This window comes from Rhodamnia argentea, chromosome 3 (assembly GCF_020921035.1).
Source record: "Rhodamnia argentea isolate NSW1041297 chromosome 3, ASM2092103v1, whole genome shotgun sequence".
NCBI classification, from domain to species: domain Eukaryota; kingdom Viridiplantae; phylum Streptophyta; class Magnoliopsida; order Myrtales; family Myrtaceae; genus Rhodamnia; species Rhodamnia argentea.
This window is the reverse complement of record NC_063152.1, coordinates 12,715,028-12,732,271: the sequence shown is the minus strand read 5'-3', so window position 1 is coordinate 12,732,271 and position 17,244 is coordinate 12,715,028. Positions and strand designations below refer to the sequence as shown.

The following is a 17,244-nucleotide window of genomic DNA, read 5'->3' as shown; positions in this document are numbered from 1 at the left end:
AGAAATAACGCCAAAAGAGTCCGACTCATGCAAATATATCCTAGTTTAACACAGCTAGAGTTCGGTAGTTCAGATTTAGTTTAGTACATAGAGACCCAAATGCACTCCTTAACAAGATGGTTGGGATTTTTAAGACATCTTAGAATGCTGATTAACAAAAAGATGAGAACGCCCTTGACTTAATAGATGCATCTGCCAACTGCTTCTACTTAATTAGCATCTGATGAAGCCCATCCCAATCTCATAATAAGCACGTAAAAGCTCCATAGACTAGTTATATTCCCTTCAATCAATACTAGCTGCACAAAGGGGGAAAAAGCTTGAGTAAGATTTTTGCAACTTCCTGTGACATGAAAATAACTCTAGGGGCTAGGAAAAGCTAGGCAGCAAAACGGGTTTCGTGTGATCACACAGAATGTATAGCACGCAAACAGGGGAATGATCGTCTTAGGCAAGAAAAGATAACAAGTGAATGATCAGTTTGCCTGATAATTTTACTACAGAAGTAGGTGCACTTAAGAGAACTGTGCAGAGCCATTAGGCTCATGCTTAGAGCATTAAACTGAAACTCTTTAGATTTCCAGAGAGTTCACCTCCTCTGCTGATGTTCTATGCAAACGGGCAGCCTCCAAAGTCCAATCAGAATCCAGTACTTTATTTTTTTTATATTAGAGGGGTGTACAGACTGGGATTGTGAATGAATGCATTTGGTTTTCTAGACTAGAAAACAAAAAAAAAGGCCATTGCCGAATACAAATGCCTGCATTTTTTTTTTTCATTCATGGACAATGCCAGATTTCTACTACAGTCAAAGGGAAAGACTCTGTGTGTTGTGCATCCACATCAACCTGGATGGTCATAGAGATCACACTGACTACAACAATTACCACATTTTAGTTCCATTTATATTAGAAACTCCAGCTGAACTACTTCAAAGCAAATGTCCAGTAAGACTGAAAAAATATCAATCCTTGATAGACTGATAATTTGAACTTACAAAAAAAAATTGACCATATTCATCATACCAGCTCATAAGTAGTACCATCCACGTATCTAGGTTAATGAAGCGCGGTGATAAGCTTAAACCGTGTATACTGTAGACTCTATTTGTTGGATATATTGGTAGATATCTTAAAATTGGCTTTTTGAGGTATCTATAAACCCTAATTCAATTCATTCTAGTTTTGACGAGAGTTCTCCATATAATTTAAGGGGCCCATGTATATAAATAGTCTTGGACCCACAATCAATATGGTGCCGAATGTCCAAGATTCAATTCAACCTTTGCATCTTAGATTTTAGCTATGTTTAAAAGGTGATGAACGATATATGAGAGAGAGAGAGAGAGAGAGAGAGAGAGAGCACACTTGTGCACACTCGCAGCCTTTGGGTGCTACAGTGCGTTCACTTGGAAGTAGTTTCTGCAATCGAAAGGCTGAGAAGAAGATGGCTGCATGAACTCGTAGTTCGCACCTCCTGGCATCAAATTCATATCGGCCTGTTGGCTCCTCTCACTCTCCGCGATCTACACATTATCATGCCAGAACCCACAATGTAGTTATTCGCTAGTTAACATTAATATACATGTGCACGTATATCTGGTAAACATTCATTTAGCAAAAGGCAGTGTTTGACACTGTTAATTGAACTTCAATCTATTAAAAAGATGCCGAATTATAGGGGTGTATTAAAAAAAATGAAAAACCGGTACATGCCTTCCGGAATTTTTTTTTTTTTTTTTGTTATAATACTTCATATATTGAGCTGCTCCTTCTATGTTTTACTTGGAGTCTAATTTATGTTGCTTCAATAAATAAATGAAAAGAGACTCAGAGGAAATGCAAATTCGTAGTAGATAGATAAGAAGGAGAACATAGGATATAACAGGAACTTCGAGCTAAACCAGAAGTAGTATGATTAGATGTTAAGATAACTAATGAGAACCCACAATTCTTGCATTCCATTTCCACAAGATCACTAGGATAGAATCTACCCTTCATAAAATTTTAAGCTGCATGAATGTAATGGTACATCGCCTTCTTTGATCAAACCAGCCAGTAATTAGTCCTTGAATTGTTAAAATGTCATATTATCAGTAGCTTGACTTGAATTAGACTAGTATGTTGCCTCCTTAAATGGTCATTGTAGATTTCAAGAGGGTAATGTACTGTTGTGTTCAAGAAGAATCCATCGGTATTACATGCATATGAGGTAGACACTCAGGGGGAGAGAGAGAGAGAGAGAGAGAGAGAAACCTTTGCTCGAAGAACTTGGTTGTTGTTGTGGAGGTCAATTTCCTCCAACCGCACAACAGAAACAAATCATTATGGCGATAACACATTAGCAACATAATTCATAACTTCATCAATTTCACAAAAAGCACGTGATCAAAAGACATGATTTGATAGATGCATCAAGGCAATCTGCATTAAGATGTTTCACAAACGGGAGAATTTATCCTGGAAGTAGAATGGTCAGGGCGAAGGAAATAAGTCATGTTGATTTCATGTCAGCCGTTGCTTCAAAGAAAATGCAGCTTTTCTACTCACATAAACATTAATATCAAGCACACATGATTTTGGCAATTTCGCAGGGTCCATACTTCAACACAAAGAATTGCGAACAAGGTACCAAAGATATATTAGAACTTTAGTGTCAGAAGATGAGGCGGAATGTAACAACAACCAATACGTTAATTCTGATATCAGAAAAATTCAATCCTCTTTCCTCAAGATATACGAACAATTGAGTATTTTTTTACTTTAGGTTCACTGGCTGTAGGAAAGTGTTCACTGGCTGAAAGCTTGAAAAATAAATCAAATATGGTATGTCTTACCATGTACATTGAATCGCATTTTTGTCATTTCTTTTCCTTTGTTTTCCTCTCTTTAGAGACGTAGTAGCAATATTTATCTGATTTCTAAATGAGTACTCATTATAACTAGTTCTCGCAACACATTTTTATGTATCTGAATATCCTGATACGTACAGATCCTCTGCAGTTTGGGGCTAAAGTTATGTCTTTGATTTACTTTAGCTAGACCGGCAAAAAGATTTATCTTTCTGTGAAAGGGCAACACTGCATAAGAAATGTAATTTTCGAATAGCTTTAGATGATATCGAGGTCAATCAATTGATACCATTATTCTGCACATGCACATGGACACAATATGCATAAACTAATGCAACAGAAAAAGAGATGTACATGCATCGGCCTTCATGGTTGCTTGCTAGCACACCAACAACCCACATGCTTGTGCACCCGGAAGCACTCACATATACAAGAGCATGCTCCAACTATTAAACATATATACGGCACAAGCTAGAAGAGGTACTTTCTAAAGCATCAGTCAAAAGAGTAGCTACCCTTTTTTGCATATACTCGATCTCCGCAAATAGAAGCTCGTTCTGCAAGTAATAGAGAGTGAGATAGGGAGATTAGTGAAGATTACAGCAGATTAGAGGGTCATCCGTTGATAAATGAGAAAGAGTAATCTTAATTGTTAGGAACATTGATAGAATTCCCGATGTGTACCTTTTTGGCGCGAATTTTGGCGATTGCTTTTTCTAGTTTCTGCTCCGTATTCTTCATATCCTTCATATTCAGCCCAGCAATCGCTTCACCTACCAGTTGCCTGGAATCACAGAATTTCGTCCTTGATCTTTCTGGTTTCAAAAGAGTACTTGGTCGTGCCAAATGCACAAAGATCATACATGTGGCATCGACTCGTGTCTGGGTGTTACAAATTTACAAGATGTTACTGATCTTAAACTTTACCTGTTATTGTTCTGCATGTTATCAATCTGACGTTGCAACTTGGCGGATTCTTGCTGGTAATACTGTAACATTAACCAATCGGGGAAATGTCATCAGTAAATTTTGGGATTGAGGAAGAACCTGGAAATCGACATACGGTGCATTTATTTTTCAAGGATTTTTTCCATTGTGCTGTGAACTCTTGGTTCTCTCAATTCGAAGATCACTTAAATAGAGGAAAATTTTTTGAAACAAACAGAAAAGCCTAACAAGTTGATGCCAAGGATGAGTGTGAGTATACTAATCCACCATTTCATGAATGCCATATTTGCCATTTCAGCTTTTGTTTGCTCGACGTCTGAGTGCATTCAGAAAGATAATTCATCCCTGTACATTACACATGTAGACAGGAAACTAATGCAATCTGCAGTTTCATAACACTACATTAAGGGTCCTGAGGTTTTAAAAACCTACCAAATGCAACCTCTATAATTTCTATAACTTTCTTGATGGGGTTAGCCTTGAAAGTATGGAGTGTATCTTGTCTATGTTTTACAATATCCATTGAGTCAAACATAAAAAGCCATAATGTACAAGTAATGAGATAGTAACATTTAACATGTAACACAAATCGAACAGAATTTGCTAAACCAAGATGTCGTCAGATGAGAATATAGTTTTCTTCATCTCTAAATGAAGGAAACTTCCTCTAACCAATGTTATTGGGTAGGTTACAAAAGTGAACATCACTCACATGTAAACATATCTGAAAACAAACGTGGGAAATTTTCATGGCCCAATCGAACAATTTCCTCAATCAAGGTATATAACATGTTTGAAACATGAATAGGTAACCTGCAATTTTAATCTTTGCTGTTCTTTATACATCAACGTTAGATTAGATATTGACCATGATGTATATAAATTTATATATATGAATCACGTAAGTGTCATTAGTGAAGTTACTCATATTCTTCCGAAGGTTTCGTGTGAAGTTACCTACTTAGTTCATTGATACATATTGTACATCGACTATATTGTTGTTGGTTGACTTGTATACCCATCTTCCTAGTTACATACATACCTCTTCTCAAACTGTCGTGTATATCACATTAAGTTACAGCATAAGAAGCTGACATGAAGCTTGGGATTGCTTCTTTCACAAGTTCATCATGAAACAAGCTAATAGGTTAAGATAGCTTGCGAACTATACCATAACAAACATGTTGTAGCAAGCATGGTTAAGTATCTTACGTGACAATAAGTCCCTTTAGGTTTAAATCACATATCAAAGCAATTTGATAGCCTTTTTTCTGAATTTGCTTTTTCTCTGTATCTGGAGAAGTTATTAGTTTGAGTTTACCTGAACATTAGCTTCAGAAACGGATCCACTACTAGAGGAATCTGAGCAAGCCTTCTTGTATCTCTCAATGGTTGCTTTGACACTGCCTCAACAAAATCAAGTGAAATCTTGCTTAATATGATTCAAGGAAACAATAACAGAAGATGTCAAAGCATTTAATTTCAAGAATTTGAACAGCAAGGGTCGCCATTTTTTTTTTTTTTTTTTTTTTGCTCATGGATTTCGCAAATCTTAGTGTAGTATGTCTCTCGACCTACTTGACCCACCTATGACATACAAAGTCTTCCTGTTCTTGGGCCATCGCTTTACTCTTTTTCTTCCTGAAATGGCCTCGGGATACAAAAGATTATAAATTATGGTTTTTCCTATATATGAGCTAATTAGAGTGGACAAGCCAGCCTTCCCTTATACTAGATGTTTTCGGATAAAAGCAAGATGTGTGACCACATCTAGTTAACCCTAAAGCAACCTCTAACACCTATGCATCATCAAGATTTCTCTACATGACAACTTTAATCAATAACAACTTGTTTAATTTTGATTAAAAAAAAACTTCTTTAATAATTTCCGACAAGACCACATCACTTTCACCTTTTGCCCATTATTTGATTCCTACAGGGCTATAATCAATTCTACCTTCATTGCCACCCGCAACATCGTGTTTTGCAGTCTCAATCTTTGTCTTGCTATATTTTGATATTGATGTCTCTAAATTGTTTTTTCCTCCTCTGGACCAACTTTTTACAAATATTTTAGCCCATTCCTACATGGAAATTGCTTAACAGAGTCTAGATAACAAACCAACATTTCAGTTGAGCTTAGATCTGGCCTAGTACTTGTGGCTTTAAAAATGCTCCTAATTAGAAATACTGAGCTTTCACTAAATTGATGGAGTAGCAAAACATCTGAAAGGGTATTCCTTAAACCTTCATTCCGCCGTTTTAAATGCTCACATACACTCCAGTCTACCATGGAGATTTTACTTTTGTTTAAATTGCAAGAAACTCATGTATTATGTAAGAGATGATGACCCCCTATGATTTTGTTCTCCGCTGCTTGAATATTTGAGGATGGCCAAGACTCACTACAACAAACAATGACACGTGAAAGAAAAGAAAATCTATGATTCCTCATGGTGAATATAACAACAAAAAAAAGAAGGCAGAATGACCTAGGTTACTAAGTTTAAGATCGAGAAGAAGGCAAAGACAATTCTGGAAATGACGGAAAGCTAGGATCTAGTAGCTGCTTTCCTCATTATTCACTTGTTATCTTTTTCTTTTGGACTTGTCCGACGGCCACCAGGCCTTTCTTATGTACAGCAGGCTTGCTAGGAAGCGTGTTTCGGATGACGAAATTGCCCTTATTATCGACCATAAGGATATCTCAAACACCGACCTAATGTCTTTCTCTATGTGCCGGTTTCTCTTTCATTTTGAAATTCTACTAGCACATCTTTAGGAACTTCATTTTTACCAGAACATGATGGAAGCCCAAGAGCATAACACATTGTATACTATATAGACGTCATATAGAATACATTAGCAAATTATAATTTGGGCAGCCAAAATCAATAATGAAGTTGAGATTTTTGGGTTGTATTTAGAAGAACCTTTAACTTATGTTATTGATATGAGATGCCATAAAAGTATGATGTTTTGTTATCAATGACTCAAACTATTCTAAATCATTAAGGGATTGCCACCCTCAATGTGGATATTTTAGTTTTTATGTCTTGTAATATCACAGTGAAATGAAACGTTTAGTGAACCTTCACACACCAGATAAAATCCATCTCCTAAGTCTTATTGTTAAAGATTGGTTATCCACATTAGGACCACAAAAGTCGCAAACAACTATTTTTTTACAGTAGGATTTTAAGGAATTATTTTTCAATAAGAATCGAACCTAAAATTTCAGACTTTTAGGAACACGAGATCCCAATTTTTTTAATTTTGGATCAAGACGTAAAGTTTGATGTTCCAATACACAGAAGACCAAACCCATGAACAAAGTCTACATGAATCGCCATCCTTTCGCCATCAAATCAATCATCATGGCAAAAAAAAACTTTATTAAAAACCTCAAGTCCTCAACGACGAATCCTAATTCCTGCATTAAACGTGGGTTGGGTGGAGTAAAAGAGCCGATCTTTTCAGGAAAGAGTGACAAGATGTGACCTTTTGAAACCTAAGACGTCGTAGCGCATCAGACATAGGGAACAGAAACTTAGGGAAACACAAAAGCAACAACGGCCGCTGATTTCCTGGAGCTCCAGATACCTTAATTTTCTCGAGCAACTGATTAGGTAACCTATCTGCCAGGAACTACATGATTAGCTGACTCTTAAATCTCTTTGCCAAGTGTCGGGCATTCTTGTTACACATGGATTAATACCCTGGCAAAAACCCTAATTATCCAGTATTTAAACTTGCTCTTTTTTAAACAAAAAAATTCACTTCTCTTGAAAATATGCTATCAAACGTATTTAACAAATAAATAAATATTGGATCTTCAAAAACACTTTTAACTTTTACAAATCTTTTAGGGTTGATCGGTGTCAAAAAGTACATTTTTGATAAACTTGCTTAAATAGTCACATCCAAGTCATTCTAAGCCAATAAAAAAAAATGGTCATTCTAAGTTTGAAAAACTCCAACCAAAAAAAAAATTTGAGAAAAACTCTGAGTACAACGCGGAGCAGTCCAGCATTTATTTTGTATCGTTTCCCCATGCTTTAAAAAAAGCAAAAGGAATGCGTAGAAATCTCAAATTGGTTTGCGGGTTCCTGGTGCATCTCTCTCTCTCTCTCTCTCTCTCTCTCTCTCCAATGTTATCGTAAATATACCTAAGCAAAGATCCTAAAAAAAAATGAAAACCCTCGCTCTGCTATGCCAACGGTGGAAAATGCTAGTAAATTCGACCAAATATGCCAAAATCTCACTAGTTCCTCTCTCTCTCTCTCTCTCTCTCTCTCTCTCTCTCTCTCTCTCTCTCTCTCTCTCTCTCTCTCTCTCTCAATAAAAAGAAAAAGAAAACATGAAAAAAGAGAAGGAAACAAAACATGCCCTGGGGGGGCTTCTTTCTTATCTGGTGTTGAGTATGAATTAGGGCTCGAGATAAGTGATTAAGAAGAGTAACTTAGGATATAATTGAATTTTTTGTCAGGAGTCAAGGAACCAAGTTCATATCAAAGGGTGACGTGACCAAAGATTCTATACCTAACAACAAAGCAAGAAAACAATTGTGCCGACCTAATCTAAGTCCCATAATATTTTCTCCAATCCCACAATAACATCACTACGAAAGAAAGACAAGAACATATGTCAAAGACCCACTTAAATTTGTTTCTACTGCCGGTGGATTTGCTTATCGCATTATGTTATCTCGCAAAAACCCTAATTTGGGTTATGTTTCGACATTAGTGTGTGGTTCCATGTGCTTGAAACTTCTGGTCCTTGTTTAGTTCGGGAAAAAAAGCAATTATGTGGCTAGTTTGAGACCCGATCCAATAGTGGGGATTCCGAGGACAAGAGTTGTTTAACATGAAAAGGGAAAAACAAAAGAACCAAACCTAACCGTACCCAGAAAATAAAAATAAATAAAATGAAAAGAGATAAAAGAAAAGCAGTTTGGACTTCGATTTTGTGAGCCTAGTCTTCTGTAAACTGATGGGAATCACGTCAATCTCTTGGAGATGTACACAGAGACCAAAGCCATGAACATGACTCGCCATCCTTTCGTCATCAAATCAATCATCATGGCAAAAAAAAACTTTATTAAAATCCTCAAGTCCTCAATGAAGAATCCTAATTCTTGCTTTAAATGTGGGTTGGGTTAAGTAAAAGCGCCGATCTTTTCAGGAAAGAGAGACAAGATGCAACCCTTTGAAACCTAAGACCTCGTACCACATCAGACATAGGGAACAAAAACTTAGGAAAACACAAAAGCAACAATGGCCGATGATTTCCTGGGGCTCCAGATACCTTAATTTTTTCGGGCAACTGATTGGTTAACCTCACTGCTAGGAACTACATGATTGGCTAACTCTTGAATATCTTTGCTAGGTGTCGGGCATTCTTGTCGCACATGGGTTAATACCCGAGCAAAGCCCCTAATTATTCAGTGTCTAAACTTTTTTTTGACAAAAAACAAAATTGCTTTTTTTAAATGAAAAAAAATTGACTTTATCAAACGTATTTAACAAATAAATAAATGTTGGATCTTCAAAAATTCTTTTAACTTTTTCAAATCATTCAAGGTTGATTAGTGTCAAAAAGTACATTTTGATAAACTTGCTTAAATACTCACATCCACGCCATTCTAAGTCCATCAAAAAAATGGTCATTCTAAGTCCGAGAAACTCCGAGTACAACACGGAGCAGCCTAACATTTATTTTGTATCGTTTCTCCATGCTTTAAAAGAGGCAAAAAGATTATGTAGAATTCTCCTATTGGTTCGCAGGTTCCCGATGCATCTCTCTCTCTCTCTCTCTCTCTCTCTCTCTCTCTCTCTACAATGTTTTCGTAAATATACCTACGCAAGATCCTGAGAAAATGAAAGCCCTCGATTTGCTATGCCAATGGTGAAACATGCTAGTAAATTCGACCAAATATGCCCCAATCTCATTGGTTCTTCTCTCTCTCTCTCACTCTCTTCCATCATTGCTATTTTAGCTTCTTCAGCGTAGAGAGAGAGAGAGAGAGAGAGCTAAGTTTAGAAATGCTTCTCTCTCACTCAATAAAAAGAAAAAGAAAACATGAAAAAAGAGTAGGAAACAAAACATGCCCTGGGAGGGTTTCTTTCTTTGCTGGTGTTGGGTATGAATTAGGGCTTAAGATGAGTGATTAAGAAGAGTAACTTTGGACATAATTGAACTTTGTGTCAGGAGTCAAAGAACCAAGTTCATATCAAAGGGTGACGTGACCAAAGATTCTATACGTAACAACAGAGCAAGAAAACAACTGTGCCGACCCAATCTAAGAAAGAAAGTTCATAATGTTTTCTCCAATCCCACAATAACATCACTACGAAAGAACGACAAGAACATATGTCAAAGATCCACTTAAATTTGTTTCTTCTTCAGGGGGATTTGGTTATCGCATTATGTTATCTCACAAAAACCCTAATTTGGGTTATGTTTCGACTTTAGTGCGTGGTTCCATGTGCTTGAAACTTCTGGTCCTTGCTTAGTTCGGGAAAAAAGCAATTATGTGGCTAGTTTGAGACCTGATCCAATAGTGGGGATTCCGTGGACAAGAGGTGTTTAACATGAAAAGGGAAAAACAAAAGAACCAAACCTAACCATACCCAGAAAATGAAAAATAAAAATAAAAAAAATGAAAAGAGATAAAAGAAAATCAATTTGGACTTGGCTTTTGTGAGCCCTAGTCTTCTGTAAACTGATGGGAATCACGTCAATCTCTTGGAGATGTACGAACAGTGTTTCCTTTCAAGTGCAAAACTCAGACTGACGTGTTATTAAGGAAGTGTCAACCAGAAAAGATGAAGGGTTCGGCGACCTGAGCAACCAATCAGAGAGAGAGAGAGAAGCAGCCAAGCATTGGATGAGAAAAGAAGATGGTATCAGAGATTTAGGCCAAAAAAAATTGCAAATAGGCTAAAATGAAGGGCGGAAAAAATAAATAAGCAAAGAAATCTCTCTACTTGTTTCTAATCTGGAGCAAAAAAATGGTTGTTGGATCTATCTGATCCGTGGATCCACAAGTGCAGGATAGAAAGCGTATCATCAGAAGAGAAAGGGGTAAGAGTGAGAGTAGCAAAAAGAGGTAAAAAGAAATCCTTGTTGAGAGATCAATCTTATGAGCTTCACTTAAAACTAACAAAATCCAAAACATAAAAAGGGAGGGAAAAAGGGAAAGGCAAGAAAATCTATGTTAGAGATTGCTAAATCTCATCAGGTCCAGATCAACAACACCCTCTTCAGATTTTTGCCTAAATTTTCTTTACCCAGCGCAGTACTTCCAGTAAAAATAGCAAATCTTGTAAACAAAAAATGACAGAAAAAGAAATTTTCTCCCAGCAACAAAAGAAAATACAAGAAACTCGAGTAAACCCTAAGAAATTGAACTGAACACCCCAAAGAGCAGAGAACAAAGCAAAGATACCTGTCATTGGCATACTCATAAAGACGGCCGCGGCTGGAGAACACGATGAGGGCGACCTCAGCTTCGCAAAGAACAGAGAGTTCGTATGCCTTCTTCAGGAGGCCATTCCGCCGCTTGCAGAAAGTCACTTGCCGATTCGTCGTGTTCTCGATCCGCTTGATCTCGATCTTTCCCCTCCCCATTTTCCTCTGCGGCGACTCCTCGTGTGCGGCTTGGGTTGGGAAAACCATGGTCGTAAGCTGGATCAATTAACCAACAGAAAAATAATTCTGAGAATACAGAAATTCTACCCAAAGAAAATTGATGAGAATCTTTGCAAAAGTATAAGAAAGTTGCACATCAGAGAAATTGAAGAAAAGATTCATTCACCCCAAAAGAGTGGAACTCAAGAACTGAGTGGAAGATTTACAAACTTAAAAATTCTTCCCTAGAGATGATAAAAAAACAAAAGAGTTAATACGGTAATTGAGCAAAAAAGAGAAAATTGCTACTTACTTTGTCTTTTTTTTTTCCCCCTCCTTATCTTCAACTGCAAAATGTTGAAACTACGCAGAAGATGGAGAAGATGAAAACAAGCTAGCCCTAAGAGCTGGTTATTTATAAAGCAAAAGACGACCCTTCATCCCCCTTTATGCTCTCACAGCGTAACCTATCGCTTTCGCTTTCAATATATCTTTGTACTTATTCTATAGACTACAGCATAATATGTACATTTGTTTTTCATTTTTCGCTCATTGACTATCTTTTATTAATTTCAAGGGGCTTGCAGGGAAAGAAGCATCAAAAGAAAAGGCCAAAGATGGAAACGTCTCTCATCAGATTCAGACCCCATAAACCCCATCCACCATCTTTTTGCGATCGTCATGTGAATTATGGCGAAGGTACATACGAGAGAGAGAGAGAGAGAGAGACTCTGAAAGTGATTGTATAAAGGTGATGGAGACGTTGAGCAAGTTTCAGACTCGCATTCACACGGAGATGAGAATGGTAAGAGCTGAGCTACCATTGCAGCTCCTTCCAAGTATTAAACTAGTAACATAGGTGTATGCTTGTGCAAAAAATTCACAGCAAAAATTGAAATGACAATTTTAAATACGCGAGAGAAAAGAAAGCTCACGAAAATTGGAATTTGTAGTAGAATTTAGGTATTTTGTTTCACTGAAAATTTTCTGTAGGTGGATATTATTTTCGGGAATTCTAATTTCAGAGAAAGTGAACAATTTTTAGATGTTTGTTTGCGCTGAAAACAAGTTTTTTTTCCTCCTGAAAACAAGTTGAAATATTGACTTTATGGTATTTGACAATATGTTTAATCCACTTAAGGCAGCTTGTATCATTTATAATGACATGGGAATTTTTTATTTTTTATTTTTGGTCGAATAATGACATGAGATGACTCAACACACTCTTTATCTATTTTATAAGCCTTCAAAATAACATCTATTACAAAAAATATTTAGAAAATCATGGTTTTATGGGTAAGTATAAGAAAATCAGCATTGAAATATATTCAGGAGATGGTAGAAATTTTTTAAGAAAAACATATCCGGAAAAAAAAAGAACAGTTTATGAGAGATAGGAAATAGACAAAAGTGCTTGGCCCATCGTAGGGCAAGACATCGAGGAAGCTATCATCGAATTCTTCTCGTACAAAAGAATGATAAAACCAATCAATTCTACATTGATTTCCCTAGTCCCGAAGATTCAGAATCCATCTTGCCTCAAGGAGTTCAGACCCATTTCATATTGCAATGTGCTATACAAAATCATATCTAAACTACTTACAGAACAAATAAGTTGCATGCTTCCTCCGATCGTAGATTTCAACCAAACTGCTTTCATCACTAGACAACAGATCTCGGAGAATGTCCCATTGTGCCAAGATCTATTACACAACTACCATAAGGGAGGCAAAGGCAAACGTGTGGCCATAAAGATTGACCTCATGAAAGCCTACGACATGGTTAAATGGGATGTAGTCATCGGGGTCCTTAAGCCATAAACACACCTCAATACTTGGTTGTTCTTATAACTCTGTGCATCACTACTCCAAGGCTTTCAGTGAACTTTAATGGCAAACAGGTTGGCTATTTCAATAGCACAAATGGGCTGTGACAAGGTGATCCTCTCTCTCCATACCTCTTTATCTTGGTCATGAAAATTTTCAGGGGAATTGTTATAGCGAGAGTTGCTGCATCTTCTTTCAAATATCACTAGTGCTGCAAAACACAAAGGATTACTCACTTATGCTTCGTAGATGACTTGTTCCTATTTTCCCATGGAGATGTAGACTCTGTCCTTTGCCTTGTAGATGCACTTGAAAAATTCGCAGCTCTCACAGGATTTCGATTTAATCCTGACAAATGCCAAATTATTTTCTCTGGGTTAAACGAGGATGAAAAGCTATTTATACTAGACCACACACCTTTTTCCACAGGTACCCTCCCTATTAAATACGTCCGTGTTCCCCTTGTTACTAGAAGACTCACTCACGCAGATTGCAAGAGTTTTACTAAGAAGATCTTTAAGAAAATTGAAAGTTGGGGCATGAAGTACATGAGTTATGCAGGGCATCTACAATTAACTAAATCGGTCCTTTTCTCCATTTATACTTATTGGATGCAAATATTCTTACTTCCAAAGCAAACAATATACAAGGTTGAGAAGAGGATTTGACATTTCTTATGGGCTGGTTCTACAACAAATTATGGTTTGCACAAGGTTGCTTGCAAAGTAGTTTGCTCACCTAAAAGGGAAGGAGGATTAGGATTGCTCGATCTAAACCTATGGAACAAAGTTTTGTTAGGCCGTACGATGTGGAACCTCATCAATCATCCATCCTCTTCCCTTTGTGGCATCCCAATTATGCAGCTCGACATGAGGGGTAATATGGCTTGGAGTTGGCCATGTCTCCACAAATTGTGATCTTTTCTTACCTTATTTACATTTAGCTCACGGTACTGTTGTCGAGATATATATGACGAACTCAATCATGGGGAACCGGCTGTAGAGTGGTACAACCTAATTTGGAGCAACGGCATTAACAAACACAACTTTATTGGCTAGCTAGTTTGCAGAGATAGATTATTGACAGCAGAAATCGTAGCACGATGGATGACTTCAGTTGATATACAATGTAACTTTTGTAGGGCCGATATAGAAAACAGAGCACATTTACTCTTCCAGTGTGAGTGGACAGGCAACATCCGGCGCAGTATCCTTGCGCAACATGGGATTAGGTGTTCTTTAGGGGGATGGAATGAGCAACTTTCATGGATGATTAGAGCAACAACGAGCCAAGATTTGGCGGGGAGACTCCTAAAGTTATCTTTCCTTGCAACCATATATTGTATTTAGATGGAGTGCAACCAGAGACGCTTCCAAAACAAGTCAACCGACATCCATATTATTTTGGTAAAGGTGTGTAAAAATATAAGAGGTAGAGCTTCAGGGACAAGTGTCAAAAAAGTCCTAAACCTATTATATTGGTGTCAATTCAGTCCTAGACCTTCTTTTGTGTCATTTTAGTCATAAACCTTTTGCATTGATGTCAATTCAGTCTTAAACCTTTTATTAGTGTCAATTTAGTCATAAAGCTTTTGCATTGGTGCCAATTCAGTCCTAAGCTTTTTACATTTGTGCTAATTCAATTGTCCAATTTATGATTGAATTAACACCAATACAAAAAGATTTAAGACTAAATCAAAATCAACAAAAGGTTTAGGACTAAATTGGCACTAATATAAAAATTTTATGATTGAATTGACACCAAAAAAAGATCTAAGACTGAATTGGTACCAATGTAATAAGTTTAGGATTTTTTTGACACTTTTCCCTAGAGCTTCACTTTACCAAAAAATTTGACCTTCCCAGACAAATGTAATTTTGGCTAGTATGTGGAGACTTCCTACATCCATCTTTTTATATTATTAGCTCTATTTATAATGATGGGGGATGCACCTAAGTTGTTGTACTTTATTTGCTCTATGATATTTACATCTTCAACCAAAAAAAAAAAAAAAAGACAAAGAGGGACCTATAATTCTCCCTTGGACGCAAAGCAAGAAATCAATAAAAATAATTACTTCTTGTCAAAATGGAAGTTGTTTTTCATAATTCAAACTTGTTTTAGGTCCATGGAAAATGTTATGCATCAATCAATTAGTTTTCTGTCATTCAAACGTTGGAAACTGCAAAAATAATTTTTCGAAAATAGGTTTTTATTAAAACGACCCTTAAATGGTTATTAGATCAAAGATTGTTCTGGGTTTGTGGGAAAAAAAAAAGAAATTAAAGATTTGATTTAATTTATAAAATAAATTCAGGTGTCAACAAAAAATAATGATTATGAATCAATCTTTAAATTATGCTTTTACTCCTAATACAATAAGGTTATATTAAGATCTGTCTTATCAAGTAGACCTAGGCAATCACGACTCTTAAAAAAAGTTCGAGTTTTAGAATCATCATTAAGTTTTCTTGTGTACAGTAAGTAGCAAAAGAGCACTCTCATATCATTATGCAAAAAAAGAAGCGTTCAAGGAAACGTAAATAAAAAAATTTGAAATATATAGCATAGTATGATCCTGAAACTATTATAAAATGAGAATTTAAGTTTAAGGATTACATCTTTAAGATTTATAGGCAACTGGGGCAACAATCACTTATGATGCACTTGTTGACACCTAAATTTTGACAACTCATTTAGGCATGCGTTGTAAAAAAAAAATTAGGAATCACTCTCAATAGAACTAAGCCCATAAAAAGAAAAATCAAATTGAGCATTTAAATCTTCATCTTGGCCGAAATTCATAGCTTGGGCGGGTGACAAGTTGGAATTGACTTATCAAAACTAAACTTGGGCTAATTAAATCAAAGTTGGATTAAAGATTAGGTTTCCTATTCTTAAATACTACATATATCGGGAAAAGGACACCGAAAGTGCTAAAAATTGTGCAAGACGCTCATTTTAGCACCAAAAGTTTGTTTGTGTCACTTTTTTTAAAAAAACTATTACTTAAGTGTCAACTCCAATCCGGGTCGCCACAAATCTAACGTGACCATATTTTATTAATTTCTTCATCCCAAGTGGCTCGCTGGCATGCCCAATCAGTAATATAACCCCTAAACGACATAGTGTAGAAGTTTTGCCCCAAATTAAGTACCCCAAATTGCCAGATTGAAGCAAATTCTCAAATTGAAATCTTAACGACCATTATACCGAGAATTGAAACCCCAATTCGATTTGTTCCTAAAATTAGCAGCTGAATCTAGCAAATTCTCAATTTGTGCATATTTTCTTTCGTTGACGTACAACCCCGATGTGGAAGAGATGATCGTGGCCGAGCTATGCAAGGTGGTGAGCGCATGAGGAGAGAGGGCTTAGTGTTCAAGCGGGAGGAGATAAAGAAGATGGAGTATTTGCAGGCGGCCATTTCCAAGGCTTTCATGCTCTATTCCTCCGTCCCCGTTAATAACAAAGAGGTAAAACCACTCCCTCATCTTTCCGTAGCGAACTAGAAAATAGTATGATTTTCAAAAGCTTGATTATGCCAAAAACTGATAATTTTTTTCTCAATTGCTTGACAAGTGTCACAAATATTATAATTGTTAGGAGATCAGCGACTATCCGAATAATATCGAATTAGCGTAGCGGAACAAAGCAATCTTCCATATATATGCTCAAAATATATAAACACCAAGCACCCACGAACACAAAGCAGTTTTTATGTGGAAAATCTCCCCAATGTGAGGAGATAAAAAACCTCGAGACCAGAGTCCACAAAAAATCTTCACTACCAATGAATTGGTTAAACAAAGTTCTTCTCTAGTTAATACTAGAGATACATACAAGCAACGACATCAAGAACACTATACTTGGTAATACATCATAAGAGATCGAGGATAAATCTCACCAAAACTTAGGTTCAGTTCTACTCATGAAATACTTGATGAAAGAAGATCCAGAAGAAAATCAAACCAATCAAATTCGAGA

General features: G+C 36.6%; 1 protein-coding gene across 2 annotated transcripts; it reads right to left on the bottom strand.

The window, feature by feature from the left end:
* Positions 1-11,886, bottom strand: LOC115726891 (floral homeotic protein AGAMOUS). Of its 2 annotated transcripts, none has more exons than XM_030656974.2 (9): positions 11,745-11,886; positions 11,250-11,488; positions 5,121-5,202; positions 3,779-3,840; positions 3,536-3,635; positions 3,367-3,408; positions 2,256-2,303; positions 1,366-1,525; positions 1-299 (listed from the first exon to the last, which is right to left on the bottom strand). In XM_030656974.2, exons 2-8 carry the CDS (start codon positions 11,477-11,479, stop codon positions 1,394-1,396), a joined length of 696 nt encoding a protein of 231 aa, XP_030512834.1. In that variant the 5' UTR covers positions 11,480-11,488; positions 11,745-11,886; the 3' UTR covers positions 1-299; positions 1,366-1,393. The 2 variants fall into 2 exon arrangements, with proteins under 2 accessions (XP_030512834.1, XP_030512835.1); XM_030656975.2 differs by having other exon boundaries at positions 2,256-2,297; positions 11,745-11,884.
* Between the last annotated feature and the right edge of the window lie 5,358 nt (positions 11,887-17,244).